The following is a 13,774-nucleotide window of genomic DNA, read 5'->3' on the forward strand; positions in this document are numbered from 1 at the left end:
AGGTAAATCTCACCGGTTCAAAATTTTTAAGCTTCCTGATTTTTATTTTCAAAATTATTTAAGTTCAACTTTTAAAGGATGTTTTAATTCTAAAATAATTTTAAGATTAAGCATTTAGAATTTTAAATTAAACAACAACGACCACCCAAAAATGTCCAACTCCTCAAAAAAAAAAAAATCTAGAAAAAAGCCAGTTGTCCCCTGTAATCATTAATGACCAGTTTTCCATTATTATAAACCAAATTTAATGCAACCATTATGATTGGCGCAGTTAAACTAGCTTGCACTACTACACAAAACTTGAATATTTCATATATAATGCTACATATTACAAGTTAGCTATTAACAGAAACTTCATTTTTGCTCGATCAAAACTTGAATTATCTGAATTGTTATCACATAAATTGTGAAAATGGAGAGAAAACCCGCACAGATTCAAGCTCCCACCTATGGAAATCTAGTCACTATTCTTAGCATAGACGGCGGTGGCATTCGAGGAATCATTCCTGCCATTATCCTAGATTACCTCGAATCTCAACTTCAAGTAAGTTATTTATGGTTAGGATCAACCTTTTATCACTATGTACTATGCCCAAAGCTATAGTTAGTAGGAAAAGTGCTAGAGTCATCTCCGCCCAACAATTTTTCCTCCCAACCCTTGTTAGTCTTAACTGTGACTGACTCTAATACCATTTATTAGATTAACCGTTTACCATTATGACAAAAGTTATAGTGAGTAATGGCGAAGATGCAACTTTAATTTATTTCTTTATATTACTGTCACATTTTCAAGATACAAGGTGCTGGACTTGACCCTTCAAACATTTGCCCAATAATTCCCGAGTCATCAATTGTTGAATTTGGCCATTCAGTGACCTTCACCCAACATTTATCCACAATAGTGGATGAGTTACAATCTTTAAATGAGTAATTACCGATTTAGTCCCTCGACTATGAGGATTTCACCAATTTACTCCTTGACTTTCAAAATTCTTCAATTTAGTCTCCGATTATGTTTTTTTTTTTACCTGAAATGGTCCTAACCGTTAGACGTCCGTTAACTCGGGATCAAACTGGTAATTTTGCTATAGTCAAGGGACCATTTCCGTAATTAACTTTCGAATAAAATGGTGCATGTGATGACCGAAATGGTCCTTGACTATAGCAAAATTACTAATTTGGTCTCGAGATAACGGATGTCTAACAGTTAGGACCATTTCGGATATTAAAAAAAGAAAAAAAAAAAAAAAGACGTAGTCACGGACTAAATTGAAAAACTTTAAAAGTCAAGGACCAGATTGGTGAAATCCTCATAGTCGAGGGACCAAATTGGTAATTAACTCATCTTTAAATAAAGTTTGATAGTAACTTAACTCGATTATAGGAGCTGGATGGAGCAGATGCAAGACTGGCAGACTACTTCGACGTGATGTCGGGGACAAGCACCGGCGGCCTTGTGACGGCCATGTTAGCGGCTCCCGGCGAGAATGGCCGCCCCCTTTATGCAGCTAGAGATATAAAGCCTTTCTACCTGAACAACTGTCCCAAGATTTTCCCACAAAAAAGGTAATGAATAATAAGCTAAGCTGTCTTATTAATTTCTTGATTTAGCGATGATGATTAACGTTAATCTGAATCATGGGCCGGCAGTGGATGGTTTTGTGAAATATGGCGGTTGATTAGAGCTGTGTTTCGCCCCAAATACGACGGCAAGTACCTGCATAGTCTGGTGAAGGAGGAGCTGAAAGACATTCGCCTAAAAGACACTCTCACTAACGTTGTTATTCCCACTTTTGACATCAAGTGTTTGCAGCCTGTCATCTTCTCCACTTACGAGGTAAAGTGGTGTTTGGAAAGAGTTGTACCCCAAATTCTACTTCCCTGTTTTTACTTTCTGGTGTGATAAATAAGGATAAATTGCCAATGACCTTCTGGTTTAGTAACACGAAGTAACTCTCCCATATGTTTATTCTGTTCTCCATTATTGTGATATGGTTGCAGGCTAAGAGATGCCCAAACATGGATGTTTATTTGTCAGACGTTTGCATTGGCACTTCAGCTGCCCCCACATACCTTCCTGCTCATTATTTCAAGATTCAAGAAGGTCCCAAACAAGAAGGAATTACTAATCATCCTCCCAAAGAATACAATGTTATCGACGGGGGCGTCGCTGCCAATAATCCGGTACGACGACACTACTAACAATAAAAACCAGACAAAAACTATCACTACTGGAAATTATGGAATTTCCGACCACCTGAAAGTGATCTTAAATCAAGTCGAAAGCTTTGTTCCGACCACTTTTGGTATCTGGAAAAACCTTGTTGCTATTTCCGACCACTTTTTGGTTTCAACTTGATTTAAGATCACTTTCGTGGTCGAAAATTCCATAATTTCCAGTAGTGTTCATCATTATATATATTATAGTATTAATAATGCATGTATATATGTATGGTTTTGCAGACATTGGTAGCCATAAGCCAAGTGACCAAACAGATTTTCGACAACAACCCAGACTTGTTCCCCATCAAGCCCATGGATTTGAGCCGTTTTCTTGTGATATCTATCGGGACAGGAACTGCTGGAAATGAGTACAAGTATAATTCTAAGGAAGCGGCGAAATGGGGTATTCTCAGCTGGTTACTGCACAAAAGCTCAACCCCATTGATCGAAGTTTTCATGGAGGCCAGTTCAGATATGGTGGATCTGCATAACTCCGCCGTCTTCCAGGCTCTCGGGGACTGTGAAAATTCTTATCTCAGAATTCAAGTACCTGCATCTATCCCGATTCCTATTCATTCTTTCCAAACTTCACTGACTGGAACACAATCTTCCATGGATGTAGCCACTGAGGAAAATTTGGAAAAGCTGGTGGAAATTGGGGAGAAGCTGCTGAAGAAGCCAGTTTCCAGGGTGAATTTAGAGACTGGTATCAGTGAACCAATTCCACATTCTGGCACAAATGAAGATGCTCTCAAAAGGTACTAATTATATATATATATATATATATATATATATATATATATATATATATATATATATATATAATCAATGTTGCAAAATTAATTACAATTTTTCTTGTCATAAATTCAACTACTTTATTTGTAATATTATATTACATATCATATATGTAGGTTGGCAAAGTTTCTATCGAATGAAAGGAGACTTAGAGAATCGAGATCGCCGGTTACTAAACGTACATAATGGTTCAGACAAAGTTATAAGGTGTCGCGCCTGATCAATTGATCAAGACTTACAGAATTGAGGTTGCCCGGCCCTTTACTAGTTGTAAAGACTCGGGACAAAATACGGTATCCAATCAATTGACCAGGGCACTGAATCCATGCAACTTTAATTTCCTTGTATAGTCTATAGATGATAAATAAAACAATGATAATATAAATGGGTGATTGTAACTATAGGGTGTTTTGTTCAGCCTTCACTTAATTAAGTAATTAATTTAGTTTGTAAGATAATTTTTTTTTCTTCACACTTTCAATTAATTTAGTTGTACCATCTGTTCTTAATATAGAATATTGTTTTAAATGAAAAAAAAAATTGTTTTTGAGTATTCCATATGTAGTAGTTAGGAATTAGGATTGACTAACTACTATGATATATATGATTAAAGCCTAGTGAAAGATAAATACAAACATGGTGATATTGGGAGTTAGGATTAATTTATTTTAAGTTATCTTCTAGAGTTATAGTGACACTTTGATTTAAAGATTATGGGCCACCAACACAAATCAGTAATATCAATAAAGAGTTTATACAAAAAGTTAAACTTAAAATCTTATGATAACCAAACCAATTATTCAATTAAATTACCTGGATTGCCACCGACACCATATATATACTTACATTGTCAAGGAATTGTGTTAACCAAGCATGACAATGACATATAAGTCTATATGTGGCCCGTCTATGTGGCCCATGTTTAGTATACCATCTCCATATTTCATCACACTAAAAAAATTTCATATTTATTAAAAATTTCCACGGGCCTAAGAGGACAGGGCGGGCTAGTCCTTACTAGGCCCGTATTTTGGCGAATTTTTTTTATCCATCCCGCCACAATGGTGGGCTTTGGCGGGCCCGCCCCACCAGTCCCATTAACAACTCTAGTAATCCCCTTGACTAAGGTTTACAAATCTACAATATAATTTGCCAAAATGGATGTTTGAAATCGAAATTTGAATGAAGTAGAGGGGTATTATTGCAATATTTGCTACTTTATTTATATACCCTCTTCCTTCACCCAGATCGGGTGAGGATTTTAATTCCACAGTAGTCGTGTTTCCAAAGAAATCGAAGCGGCTAAAGCATAGCGGAAGAGAGAGTAAATCTTAAACCAATCATGTCGGGAATGGAAAGGCTGCAGCGTATGTTCGCCGGAGCCGGTGGTGCGTTAGGTCACCCGCCGCCGGATTCTCCTACTCTCGATTCATCGGAGCAAGTCTACATCTCTTCTCTCGCTCTCCTCAAGATGCTCAAACACGGTAACCTAGGGCTTCTTCCTAATCTGTGTTTCTGTTTTATATGTTTATGCGAATTGAGTTGTGTATTCGTCTGCGGTTTGGAGTGATGTTAGGGTTTTGCGGTGTTATTGAACAGGGAGAGCCGGGGTTCCGATGGAAGTCATGGGATTGATGTTGGGGGAATTTGTGGATGAGTACACGGTCCGCGTGGTCGATGTGTTCGCTATGCCACAGAGCGGGACCGGAGTGAGTGTTGAAGCTGTTGATCATGTCTTCCAGACCAATATGCTTGACATGCTCAAGCAAACTGGCAGGTATTGCTAGTGTGTTTTCGTTATTGATTCTTATATTCGTTCAGCACTCTTTCAATCATAATACGTGGATAATTTGAGCTCTCATTTTGATATGTGCTGTATATTTATAGCTTCTTCAACAGATTGAAAAATTAAGCTGAAATTTTAAGATTTTAAAGGCTTTGTGCTTTCTGGTGAGTTTCAAATAGTTAGAGAGTTGGAGGTCATGATTTAGAATTAAGTGTATGGTTTGCATTTTCAGGAGGTCCATAATAACTTAATATTGATTGGAGATGGTGATAATCCATTGTCCACCTTACAGTTGTATCCTTAACTGGATATCTGTGTCTTATGCTATCTAGGGCTTCAGAGTTCAGAGCCAAGCTCTCATGCTTGATACTGTATGGGATTTTTTTTTTTTTTGGGATTACTAGCTGGAGTTTGATGTGAATAGAGGTGGCTAAATGTGTCTGTCTACTTTACTTAGTTACTTTTATTTTTCCATTTTACTTTTTAAAATGGTATGCTTTGGCATGAGGGATATATTTGTTTTTTTTTTTTGTTTTTGTTTTTTTTTTTTTTTTGTGCGGGGGGTGGTGCACAACTAGAGTAAGCAGTTATTCTGAAGTTTGATGTGAATTGCAGTTTATTAAACATTGAATCCTCTACAACTCTTAATTTCCCTACCCTAGAGGGATTGCCAACTCTTGCTATAAACATGTGAATGTATTTTTTTTAATCTCTTATTGCCTATTGAATTCCCTGCATTGTTGAATTTAGCAATGTATATGATTGGTATCTTTGCTTGGTGCTGCAGGCCAGAGATGGTTGTTGGTTGGTATCATTCACATCCTGGTTTCGGCTGTTGGCTTTCGGGTGTGGACATCAATACTCAGCAGGTATCTGCATTTATTTTCTATGATGGGGATACAACCTATCTATCGTGAGGGCCTTTGTGGTTCAAAACACATAATTAAGGATTCTGTATCCCTTCACCACTTCTATCCCAAATTTTGGATTTCTCTCCACCTATTTAATTTAGCTCATCTCTTGGGATCGAGTGGGTGTGGGTGCCCCAATACCTAATCTCTTAAAATAACCAATCCGGTGATTAATAGGGGTCATTAGTCCATTCCCCAGTAATCCCATGACTGTCCATTATGCATTCTGTAATTAAAGCATTTAAGGAAGATATGCACTTATAAAATGAACACTAATAATTGAGATATCAAGTACCTGAACCATATGTGGATTTTGGGCAATGATCCTCATTTTGACATCATCAAATATAGGGGAGTCATTGTTGAACATGCATAATAGCTATCTTTTTTTGATATTGCAATGCGCAGAGTTTTGAAGCTCTTAATCAAAGAGCGGTTGCAGTGGTGGTGGATCCGATCCAAAGTGTTAAAGGAAAGGTGGTGATTGATGCCTTTCGTTTGATCAACCCCCAAACCATGATGCTTGGCCAAGAGCCACGGCAGACAACATCTAACTTGGGACATCTAAACAAACCATCCATTCAGGTTAGTGATAAATATATACTTTGAGAAGGGTTTTCAGATAAGTGGTCATTGACATATTTGTGGTTTATGATGGGTGATGTATCATGCAGGCATTGATCCATGGTCTGAACAGGCACTATTACTCCATAGCAATCAATTATAGAAAGAATGAACTTGAAGAGAAGATGTTACTGAATCTCCATAAGAAGAAATGGACAGATGGATTGACACTCCAGCGATTTGATGCCCACTCCAAAACCAATGAGGAGACAGTCCAGGTACAATTGTTTTTTCCATTTAAGTATCCTTTTGTATCATATTTACATACATAATAGAAGGTGGGTAAAGCTTTTATGGTTTTCTGGTTTTCAATCATGATATGAAAGCTTCTGGCAAAGCTGCTTTTTCACTGGTCGCAAAGCAACTACATGTTTATATCAATGACTAAAAGTCTTTCATGATGGTAGAATTGAAACTCTCCTGTGTTCTTACTTTTGATAATCTCACGCGCAGGAAATGCTAAATCTTGCTATCAAATATAATAAAGCAGTCCAGGAAGAGGATGAGTTGCCACCAGAGAAGCTGGCCATTGCAAATGTGGGAAGGCAAGACGCCAAGAAGCATCTCGAAGAACATGTGTCAAATTTGATGTCATCAAACATTGTTCAGACACTGGGAACTATGCTGGATACAGTTGTCTTCTAGAATTCTTGCTAAAAAAACTCTACACATTGTTATTTGAGATGGTGAAACAGAGACAATGTTGACCAGTTTGTCCTTGGTGTTATTGTAACTTTGAAGTGATTTAAGAGAGATTTGTTGTCATATGCTCTTATGTTTATTGTCTGTTCACAAATCTGTACTTTTGATGCAAATCATTTATTTTCTATGATTCTATGAGGTGTGTTTGAGCCCCATTCAATTAGTTTTTTATTAAGCTTATGGAAATCATTTTATGAGTTTTTACTGTTTGGTAAATGATGAAAAACTAAAGTAAGGAAAATTGTCTTTGTTTTTAAGAAGTATTGTATGTCCGGAACCTTATCATATATATATATATATAGAATTAGGTTCAAATGAGGTAAAAGATGGGGAATCTTAGTCCTTGATCTAATCAAAATCAACCGTCCAAATTGAACACATAATTTGTTTTTTTTTTTGCACCTAGGTCAAATTTAAGGTGCTTTTTGCTGTGTTCTTAAGGTGCATAGTGTCGGCCTAAAGCTTTAAGTGTATGGTTTTTTTTCTTTTTAAGGTGCACCATTTTTACAGTTTTTTTTCAACTCAATAGTACAAAGGTATTTTTCCAGTTTTGGTTCACAAGTTCAAAATGATTCGATCCAGGTTTTGTTGTTTATCTAATTCAAAAGAAAAAAATATGATAGCAATATAATAACAAATATTAGAGTTGTTATCTTTGGAGTAAACATGAAAAAAATGGATAGATGCATATGAGGAGGCAGTTTTTTTTTTTTTTTTCATTAATTTGAGCCGTTGATCTAGATTTGATCAACAACTCAAATATAACCCCATCTTTCAACTGAGAACATCTTCGCATCGGAACTGCTCCCTCTATATATTTTATATCAAACATGGGAAAGACGCATAAAATTGAAGTAATTTTGTTTCAAGGGAAAGAAATATGGTATAAGAATTGAAGAGAAAGATGTTTCAAGGTTTTTTTTTTTTTTTTTTTTTTTTTTTTTTTTTTTTGGAAAACCAAAGAAAGCTGAATTAATTTCTCAGAATGTCCTTACAAACGGACTCAGAAAGAAAACAAGGAATAAAAGCAGAATACTCAAACTTCCCCTCCTCAGAATTACATAAAGATTGCCATGCTAAAACATGAGCAGGCCCTATTACCATTACACTGAACAAAAACAAATCTAACATGAGGGAACTGCTGCAACAACATACTAATCTCCTAGATAATAGTACCAAAAGGAGAATTACTCACTGCCTTCTCAATACCACATGTCACCACTTGAGCATCAGTCTCTAAGATCACCCGTTGCCACCCCTTCTAGCTCCTGGACAGTAAACATAACTGCATTTAACACAATGCCCGCTTCATTACCAACAATCCAGCCAAAACCCATTCTATGATTTCCATCATCTTACAATATTACAATATATGCAACTCAACTAAATATGAATATATATAGGGATAGAAAATAGAACTCAGTATATATTGCATTGCACATACATCATATATGCATGATTCAGAAACTAACAGATCAGAGGCTACATTACATCTATTAAAAAAGCAAATTAAAGTTCAAATGCCAAAACCAACCACTGGGATACATATATGCTTTCTTTTAGGCAAAGCAATCTTCTTAATTAGTTTGTTAACACTCATCATCATCAACTCCAGCAATAAGTCTGCATATATATGATCAAACACACACACATATTGCAAATCTAAACTTCAAGAGTTATTATAAAGTTTAAAGCTTCGAATTCAGTACTAAAATACAAGACATGAAGTTTGAGCACTCCCCATATATGATTCTAACAACTAAACTCCAACAAATAGATAGCATACCGTCGTTGCCTGTCCTGTGATAAATGCATGAATCAAACTACAAATACAGTCCTGTATGTATATATGTATGTAATTACAATTATATATGTGTTCTTGAAAACATACCATTTTTGTCTTATGGCTAAAAGTGATTGAATACAAGGTATCAATTTTCAGTTATCCACTTCTAGCTCTTCTTCTCTCAGGCTTTTCTTTGATTCCCAAAACCTATCATGAGTCACTGAATTTAATTAAATTTGAATTGCTTGGCACAAGTGGAACAATGCAATTGAGAAAGAGAAAGGGTGACATACACGTTTGTCATTTCCTCAGTAACAACCATATTGTCGTTTCCATACTCACGTTGCTCATCCTGAATTTTCCTGGTTGATTCCACAGCAGAAGGAAGACACCTCCGTAATATGATTGACTTTAATGTTGAAATTTCAGCAAAGTCAATTGGGATCTCTCTCAATTTAGGGCAACCAAAAAAATATAGGTGCTCAAGTTTTGGGAAATTAGAACTACTAGCTTGCCAATGCTCAAGATTAGAGCCAATAAATTGCAAAGAAATTAAACAGCAAAATATCACTTCTTCTTGTATTTTCCACTCTTTGCCTAGGAATCGCGTCCATTTTAACTTCAACACCTCAAGCCTAGGCAACTTGCTAAGAATATTAATTTCCTCTGAACAAAATCTTATAGATCGTAAGGACAACGTCCTAAGATTTTTTAAGTTAACAATATGATTAGTAATTGGAGTATTTATGTACTGCCAATTACCATAAAAACAAAGTCCCTCAAGCTGCTCTGAAGAGGCAAAGTTCGTAATGCAAGCATTGAAATCCTCTCTGCCGTTACTATCAACGCTTACCTTTTTTAAGAATGGAATATTCTTAATGTATTCTTGTGAGCAATCATCAACTCTTATCTTAGAAAGTTTATGAACAAAACTGGGAGGATTTCCATGAATACAGCCATAGCAATGAATATAGTGTAGTTGTGGAAACTCCGAATAATTTCCTTCATCATTTGATCTATATGATACTTTTCCGAAACAATTAAGTGTTTGAAGATTCCAAGACCTGAACAATTCTATACCATTTCTACGCCTTGACATTAGAAATCCCCGAGCTCTGAATAGTTTTATATCCTTTCTCCATCTTATGAATCTCAAATGGACAATATCCTTAAGGACCACACCCTTCTCGAACTTGGCGTATATAGTTGCAGAGTAGAGTACTCTCAATAAATTGAAATCTTTAAACTTAAAAGATGATCTCTTCAACAAAAAAAAAGAAGAACGACCTGGAGCTTTTTGTTTGAGAATAAATTGTAGACATGTCTAAGTTTACCGATTGGATTCTTAACCAGCGAACGCCTTTCTGAGGGAAATCAGACCTATTTTCACTCATGACAACATGTAACAGGTTTTCCTTTTGAGCTTCTCTTACACAAAAGGCATGCAATAAATCATGCATCCTAAAGCTCTTAATTTTTCTTCCACGAGAGCATAGCTGGCTTAAAATGATTAGGTTTCTATCCATAAGTTCTTGCATGTACCTGTTAGCCACTGCATCAAAGTTTTCATTCTCAAATGTCTTCACGAGTCCTTCGGCAAGCCATAACCTTGCAAGATTATTAGCATGGATCTCGTGATCTTCTGGAAAAACTCCCAAGTATAAGAAACAACCTTTCAAGTTGTGGGGCAAATGATTGTAACTCAATGAGAGTATTCTCAAACATTCTTCATCATCTAGCGTAGTTGCAGAAGAACTTAGAGCATTGGCAGTACTTATCCACTCATCTAGAGTGTTAAGTTTCGAAAAAAGACCTGCAACCACAATAATTGCCAAAGGCAGTCCTTTGCATTTTTCAACTACCGGTCTCCCAATCGTTTCAAATTCAGCACCACGAGATTTACATGCCTTTTCATTAAATAGTTTCCAACCCTCACTTTGTTCTAAGAATTGCATTTGATGAGAGAAGTCACCTTTGGAGCAGGTATGATTAGCCACCTCTGAAAGGCGAGTTGTCAACAATACTCGACTACCATTTCCATCATCCGGAAAGCAAGATTTGACAGCATACCATGCCTCTACGCTCCATATGTCGTCCATCACGACCAAGTACCTTTGACACTTCTTGAAACTTTGGTAGAGTAGTAATGCTAGGTCCCCATCACTGCTTTTGCCAGCATCGTCTTTGGAACCAAGAAGATCTAAGAGCATTTGCCTCTTACTGTGATGTTGTGATGCAACCGTCCATGCTCGCATATCAAAGTAGGAAGTGATTAATGGATCTTCATAAATTTTCTTTGCTAAAGTTGTCTTACCAATACCTCCCATACCTTTAATTGTGACAACTTCTAGCTGCTTGGATGGATGTTGGATTAACTTCTCCTTTATAAACTCAAACTCATCCTGCTTTCCAACCATTATTTCCTGGAAGTGTGAAGCCATCGTGATAACTTCATCATCTGCAGGCTTTGGTAAAACATGAAGGGCAGCATTTCTTCCGTGTAGATCTTTGGAAAGCTCATACTCCTCCTTCACTTTCACCAGCTCTTCTTTGATGGCATCAATATCATCTATTGCTTGTTGCAATATATAACCAAGTGTGAGAGAAGGACAAGTTCTCTCCACTATATCATCATTATACTCCCTTGGATTTCCCTTTAGCCGATGAACAATTTGGCAAAGCATTGAGCATCCCCGAGTAGCCCTTTCCTCTTCTTGATAAAGATGTACTACTTGGAGTTCAATTTCATCTTCAGTTCTGAAAGCTACATCTCTGAGTCTGGTTTCCAAGATTCTAATTGCCTCCACACCATCCATCCTATTCTCATCAAATAACTCAACAAGAGATTGGAGTTTTCCAAGGAGAGATTGGATGAAGTCTATGTTGGGAGGGATGAGTAGTTGATTTTGTTGTAGAATTGGACGAGGGTGAGTTTGCAAGAACTCAAGCTCCATTGTTCTCATAAGAGAAAGTACAGCCACACAAGCCATTTTTCTGTATTGGTGTATGTGTTATATGTAAATGGGAGAGAGAGAGAGAGATAGAGGGAGAGAGTTTTGTTTATTTTTTATTTTTTGAAAACAAGAGAGTTTTGTTTATCTGATCTGAGTTTGAATTGTTTGAGTGAAGGTTAGCAAAAGGAAGATGAAGATCGATGAAGAGAGAGAGATATGAACCGGAATTGGGAAATGCTACTAATCTGTGGGCAGTTTTTTAACTTCTAGTCAAAAGATTCCATGGCTTTCTCCAACTTGGTGCAATAATTCAAGACTTGGGGTCCAATGTTGCTTTCTCCAACTTGGTGCAATAATTCCAGATTTGTGGGCCAATGTTTTGTTTCTTGGCAGCCACTATTTTCATTAAATTATATTCTTAATTGCAACCGCTGCACCAATTACGGAGTATATATTAAGATATCTATTTTTATCTTGGCAACCACTATTTACATTATTTTTTTTAGACTAAAGTGTCATCGCACCATGAACCATTCCTAATTATTTATGTCGAATCATGATTTTTAATAAGTGATATTTAAAGTCATAAATAATATTTCTTTTGTCTATAATTTTTTACAGGTTTCCTACAGGTTACTGGTAATAATATTGCTGACATGAAATTTTTTATTAATTTTTTTTGACATGGTGCGGCATGAACAATTAGAAATGGTTCATGGTGTAGGATAACACTTTATAATACTAAATGAAGCATAAAGAGTCAATATCACCTCTATTAAGATTCAATCTCACAAAAGAGTAACTTGATATCATTAGACACAAGACTCACTTATAACCATTTATTAAACACTTCATGTCTTCATCTATGACTTTCTACAACTTGATGCAATAATTCAATAGTGGGGCGAACATTTTCCAAGCAAATAAAAGGAGACTTCAATTTCCTACCAAAATCAATATTATATATTTTCATTTTGAATTAATTTTACTTTTTATCCCACAACTTTTAAGTTCTTATCACTTTTGATATATAACTTTAAAATTTTTCAATTGTGGTACATATCTTTGTTATTTTATCAGTTTTGGTACTTACTGCTAAATTAATGATGAAATGTTACCAAATTTTATATTTTAGAGGCAAAATCATCATCACAAGGAAAAATCTTCAATATCTAAACAAAAGAAAAATCATATTAAGAGAAAAAGAATGGGTTGACAATCATATGTTTGTGTCTAGTTTCTACTCATCCTTTCCATTTTTCTCATCAATCAAACACATATAGATATGATTTTACTGTGATTTTGTTTAGATATTGAATATGTTTCTTTGGGGTGACGATTTTACTCGTAAAAATATAAAATTCGGCAATATTTCGTTGTCAATTTGGCCAAAAGGATCAAAATTGATAAAAATAACAAAGTTAGACACTAAAATTAAAAGCTTTTAAAGTTGTGCACTAAAAATTATATAATTTCAACAGTCGTGGGACCAAAAGTGGAATTAGTTCTTTTGGTTTTCATTATAAAGTGCAATAAACATTATCCTGGATAAATATATTTATTTAATCAAATATCTTCGATTCGTTGAAGTATGAAATAGAAAACATATTCTGTCGGGCCGAGGTGTGGGGGGGGGGGGGGGGGGGGGGCTTAGGGTTTGCAAATTATGTTGTGCAACCGAATGCACCATGCGCATGGTGCATACGATGCAAAACGACGTCGTTTTGGTTATTAAAAAAAAAAAACGCATGTCCCACTTAAAAAAGAAATCAGGTTCAATTTCTAGCAATAGCATTTTTATATATCCATAAAATTTATCCATAAATTCATAACTATATATCCACAAATTCATAACTATATATCCACAGTGAATGAATGAAGTCGTTTTGGTTAAAAAACGCGCGTCCCACTTTAAAAAAAAATCAGGTTCGATTCCCGGCAATAGCATTTTTATATATCCATAAATTCATAACTATGTATCCATAAATTCATA

General features: G+C 35.8%; 4 protein-coding genes across 9 annotated transcripts; 2 read left to right on the forward strand and 2 right to left on the reverse strand.

Annotated features, from left to right (window-relative positions):
- Window positions 1-359: 359 nt before the first annotated feature.
- On the forward strand, window positions 360-3,474 carry LOC109153196 (patatin-like protein 2). 2 transcript variants are annotated; one of them, XM_019301026.1, is made up of 7 exons: window positions 360-544; window positions 1,385-1,566; window positions 1,651-1,837; window positions 2,002-2,184; window positions 2,464-2,981; window positions 3,135-3,186; window positions 3,279-3,474. In XM_019301026.1, the coding sequence occupies exons 1-7, from the start codon at window positions 413-415 to the stop codon at window positions 3,366-3,368; spliced, it is 1,344 nt and encodes a 447-aa protein (XP_019156571.1). In that variant the 5' UTR covers window positions 360-412; the 3' UTR covers window positions 3,369-3,474. The 2 variants fall into 2 exon arrangements, with proteins under 2 accessions (XP_019156571.1, XP_019156572.1); XM_019301027.1 differs by having other exon boundaries at window positions 3,135-3,193; window positions 3,227-3,367.
- Window positions 3,475-4,243: 769 nt separating this feature from the next.
- LOC109153199 (26S proteasome non-ATPase regulatory subunit 14 homolog) lies at window positions 4,244-7,174 on the forward strand. The gene is made up of 6 exons (XM_019301030.1): window positions 4,244-4,502; window positions 4,618-4,795; window positions 5,592-5,673; window positions 6,124-6,300; window positions 6,390-6,557; window positions 6,793-7,174. The coding sequence occupies exons 1-6, from the start codon at window positions 4,361-4,363 to the stop codon at window positions 6,982-6,984; spliced, it is 939 nt and encodes a 312-aa protein (XP_019156575.1). The 5' UTR covers window positions 4,244-4,360; the 3' UTR covers window positions 6,985-7,174.
- A 900-nt stretch (window positions 7,175-8,074) lies between these two features.
- LOC109153359 (disease resistance protein RPP13-like) lies at window positions 8,075-12,088 on the reverse strand. Of its 5 annotated transcripts, none has more exons than XR_002049498.1 (4): window positions 11,917-12,088; window positions 9,121-11,861; window positions 8,933-9,034; window positions 8,075-8,326 (listed from the first exon to the last, which is right to left on the reverse strand). XR_002049498.1 is itself a non-coding variant. In XM_019301278.1 (2 exons), exon 2 carries the CDS (start codon window positions 11,815-11,817, stop codon window positions 10,075-10,077), a length of 1,743 nt encoding a protein of 580 aa, XP_019156823.1. In that variant the 5' UTR covers window positions 11,818-11,891; window positions 11,932-12,088; the 3' UTR covers window positions 10,061-10,074. The 5 variants fall into 5 exon arrangements, 2 of the variants coding, with proteins under 2 accessions (XP_019156823.1, XP_019156822.1); XR_002049499.1 differs by lacking the exon at window positions 8,075-8,326 and adding an exon at window positions 8,518-8,836; XR_002049500.1 differs by lacking the exon at window positions 8,075-8,326 and adding an exon at window positions 8,518-8,841.
- On the reverse strand, window positions 8,950-10,068 carry LOC109153360. Its single transcript, XM_019301279.1, has 2 exons — window positions 9,132-10,068; window positions 8,950-9,036 (listed from the first exon to the last, which is right to left on the reverse strand). The coding sequence occupies exons 1-2, from the start codon at window positions 9,924-9,926 to the stop codon at window positions 8,980-8,982; spliced, it is 852 nt and encodes a 283-aa protein (XP_019156824.1). The 5' UTR covers window positions 9,927-10,068; the 3' UTR covers window positions 8,950-8,979.
- Window positions 12,089-13,774: the final 1,686 nt, after the last annotated feature.

The sequence above is a fragment of the Ipomoea nil genome, unplaced genomic scaffold, assembly GCF_001879475.1.
Source record: "Ipomoea nil cultivar Tokyo-kokei standard unplaced genomic scaffold, Asagao_1.1 scaffold2480, whole genome shotgun sequence".
Lineage (NCBI taxonomy): Eukaryota > Viridiplantae > Streptophyta > Magnoliopsida > Solanales > Convolvulaceae > Ipomoea > Ipomoea nil.

Coding starts and splice junctions, on each gene's coding strand:
- LOC109153196 (XM_019301026.1), top strand. CDS start 413: ATGGAGAGAAAACCCGCACAGATTCAAGCTCCCACCTATGGAAATCTA. Junction 545..1,384: donor ACCTCGAATCTCAACTTCAA/GTAAGTTATTTA, acceptor ACTCGATTATAG/GAGCTGGATGGAGCAGATGC. Junction 2,982..3,134: donor AATGAAGATGCTCTCAAAAG/GTACTAATTATA, acceptor TCATATATGTAG/GTTGGCAAAGTTTCTATCGA.
- LOC109153199 (XM_019301030.1), top strand. CDS start 4,361: ATGTCGGGAATGGAAAGGCTGCAGCGTATGTTCGCCGGAGCCGGTGGT. Junction 4,796..5,591: donor ATGCTCAAGCAAACTGGCAG/GTATTGCTAGTG, acceptor TTGGTGCTGCAG/GCCAGAGATGGTTGTTGGTT. Junction 5,674..6,123: donor TGGACATCAATACTCAGCAG/GTATCTGCATTT, acceptor TGCAATGCGCAG/AGTTTTGAAGCTCTTAATCA.
- LOC109153360 (XM_019301279.1), bottom strand. CDS start 9,926: ATGTCAAGGCGTAGAAATGGTATAGAATTGTTCAGGTCTTGGAATCTT. Junction 9,037..9,131: donor ATATGGTTGTTACTGAGGAA/ATGACAAACGTG, acceptor GTGACTCATGAT/AGGTTTTGGGAATCAAAGAA.
- LOC109153359 (XM_019301278.1), bottom strand. CDS start 11,817: ATGGCTTGTGTGGCTGTACTTTCTCTTATGAGAACAATGGAGCTTGAG.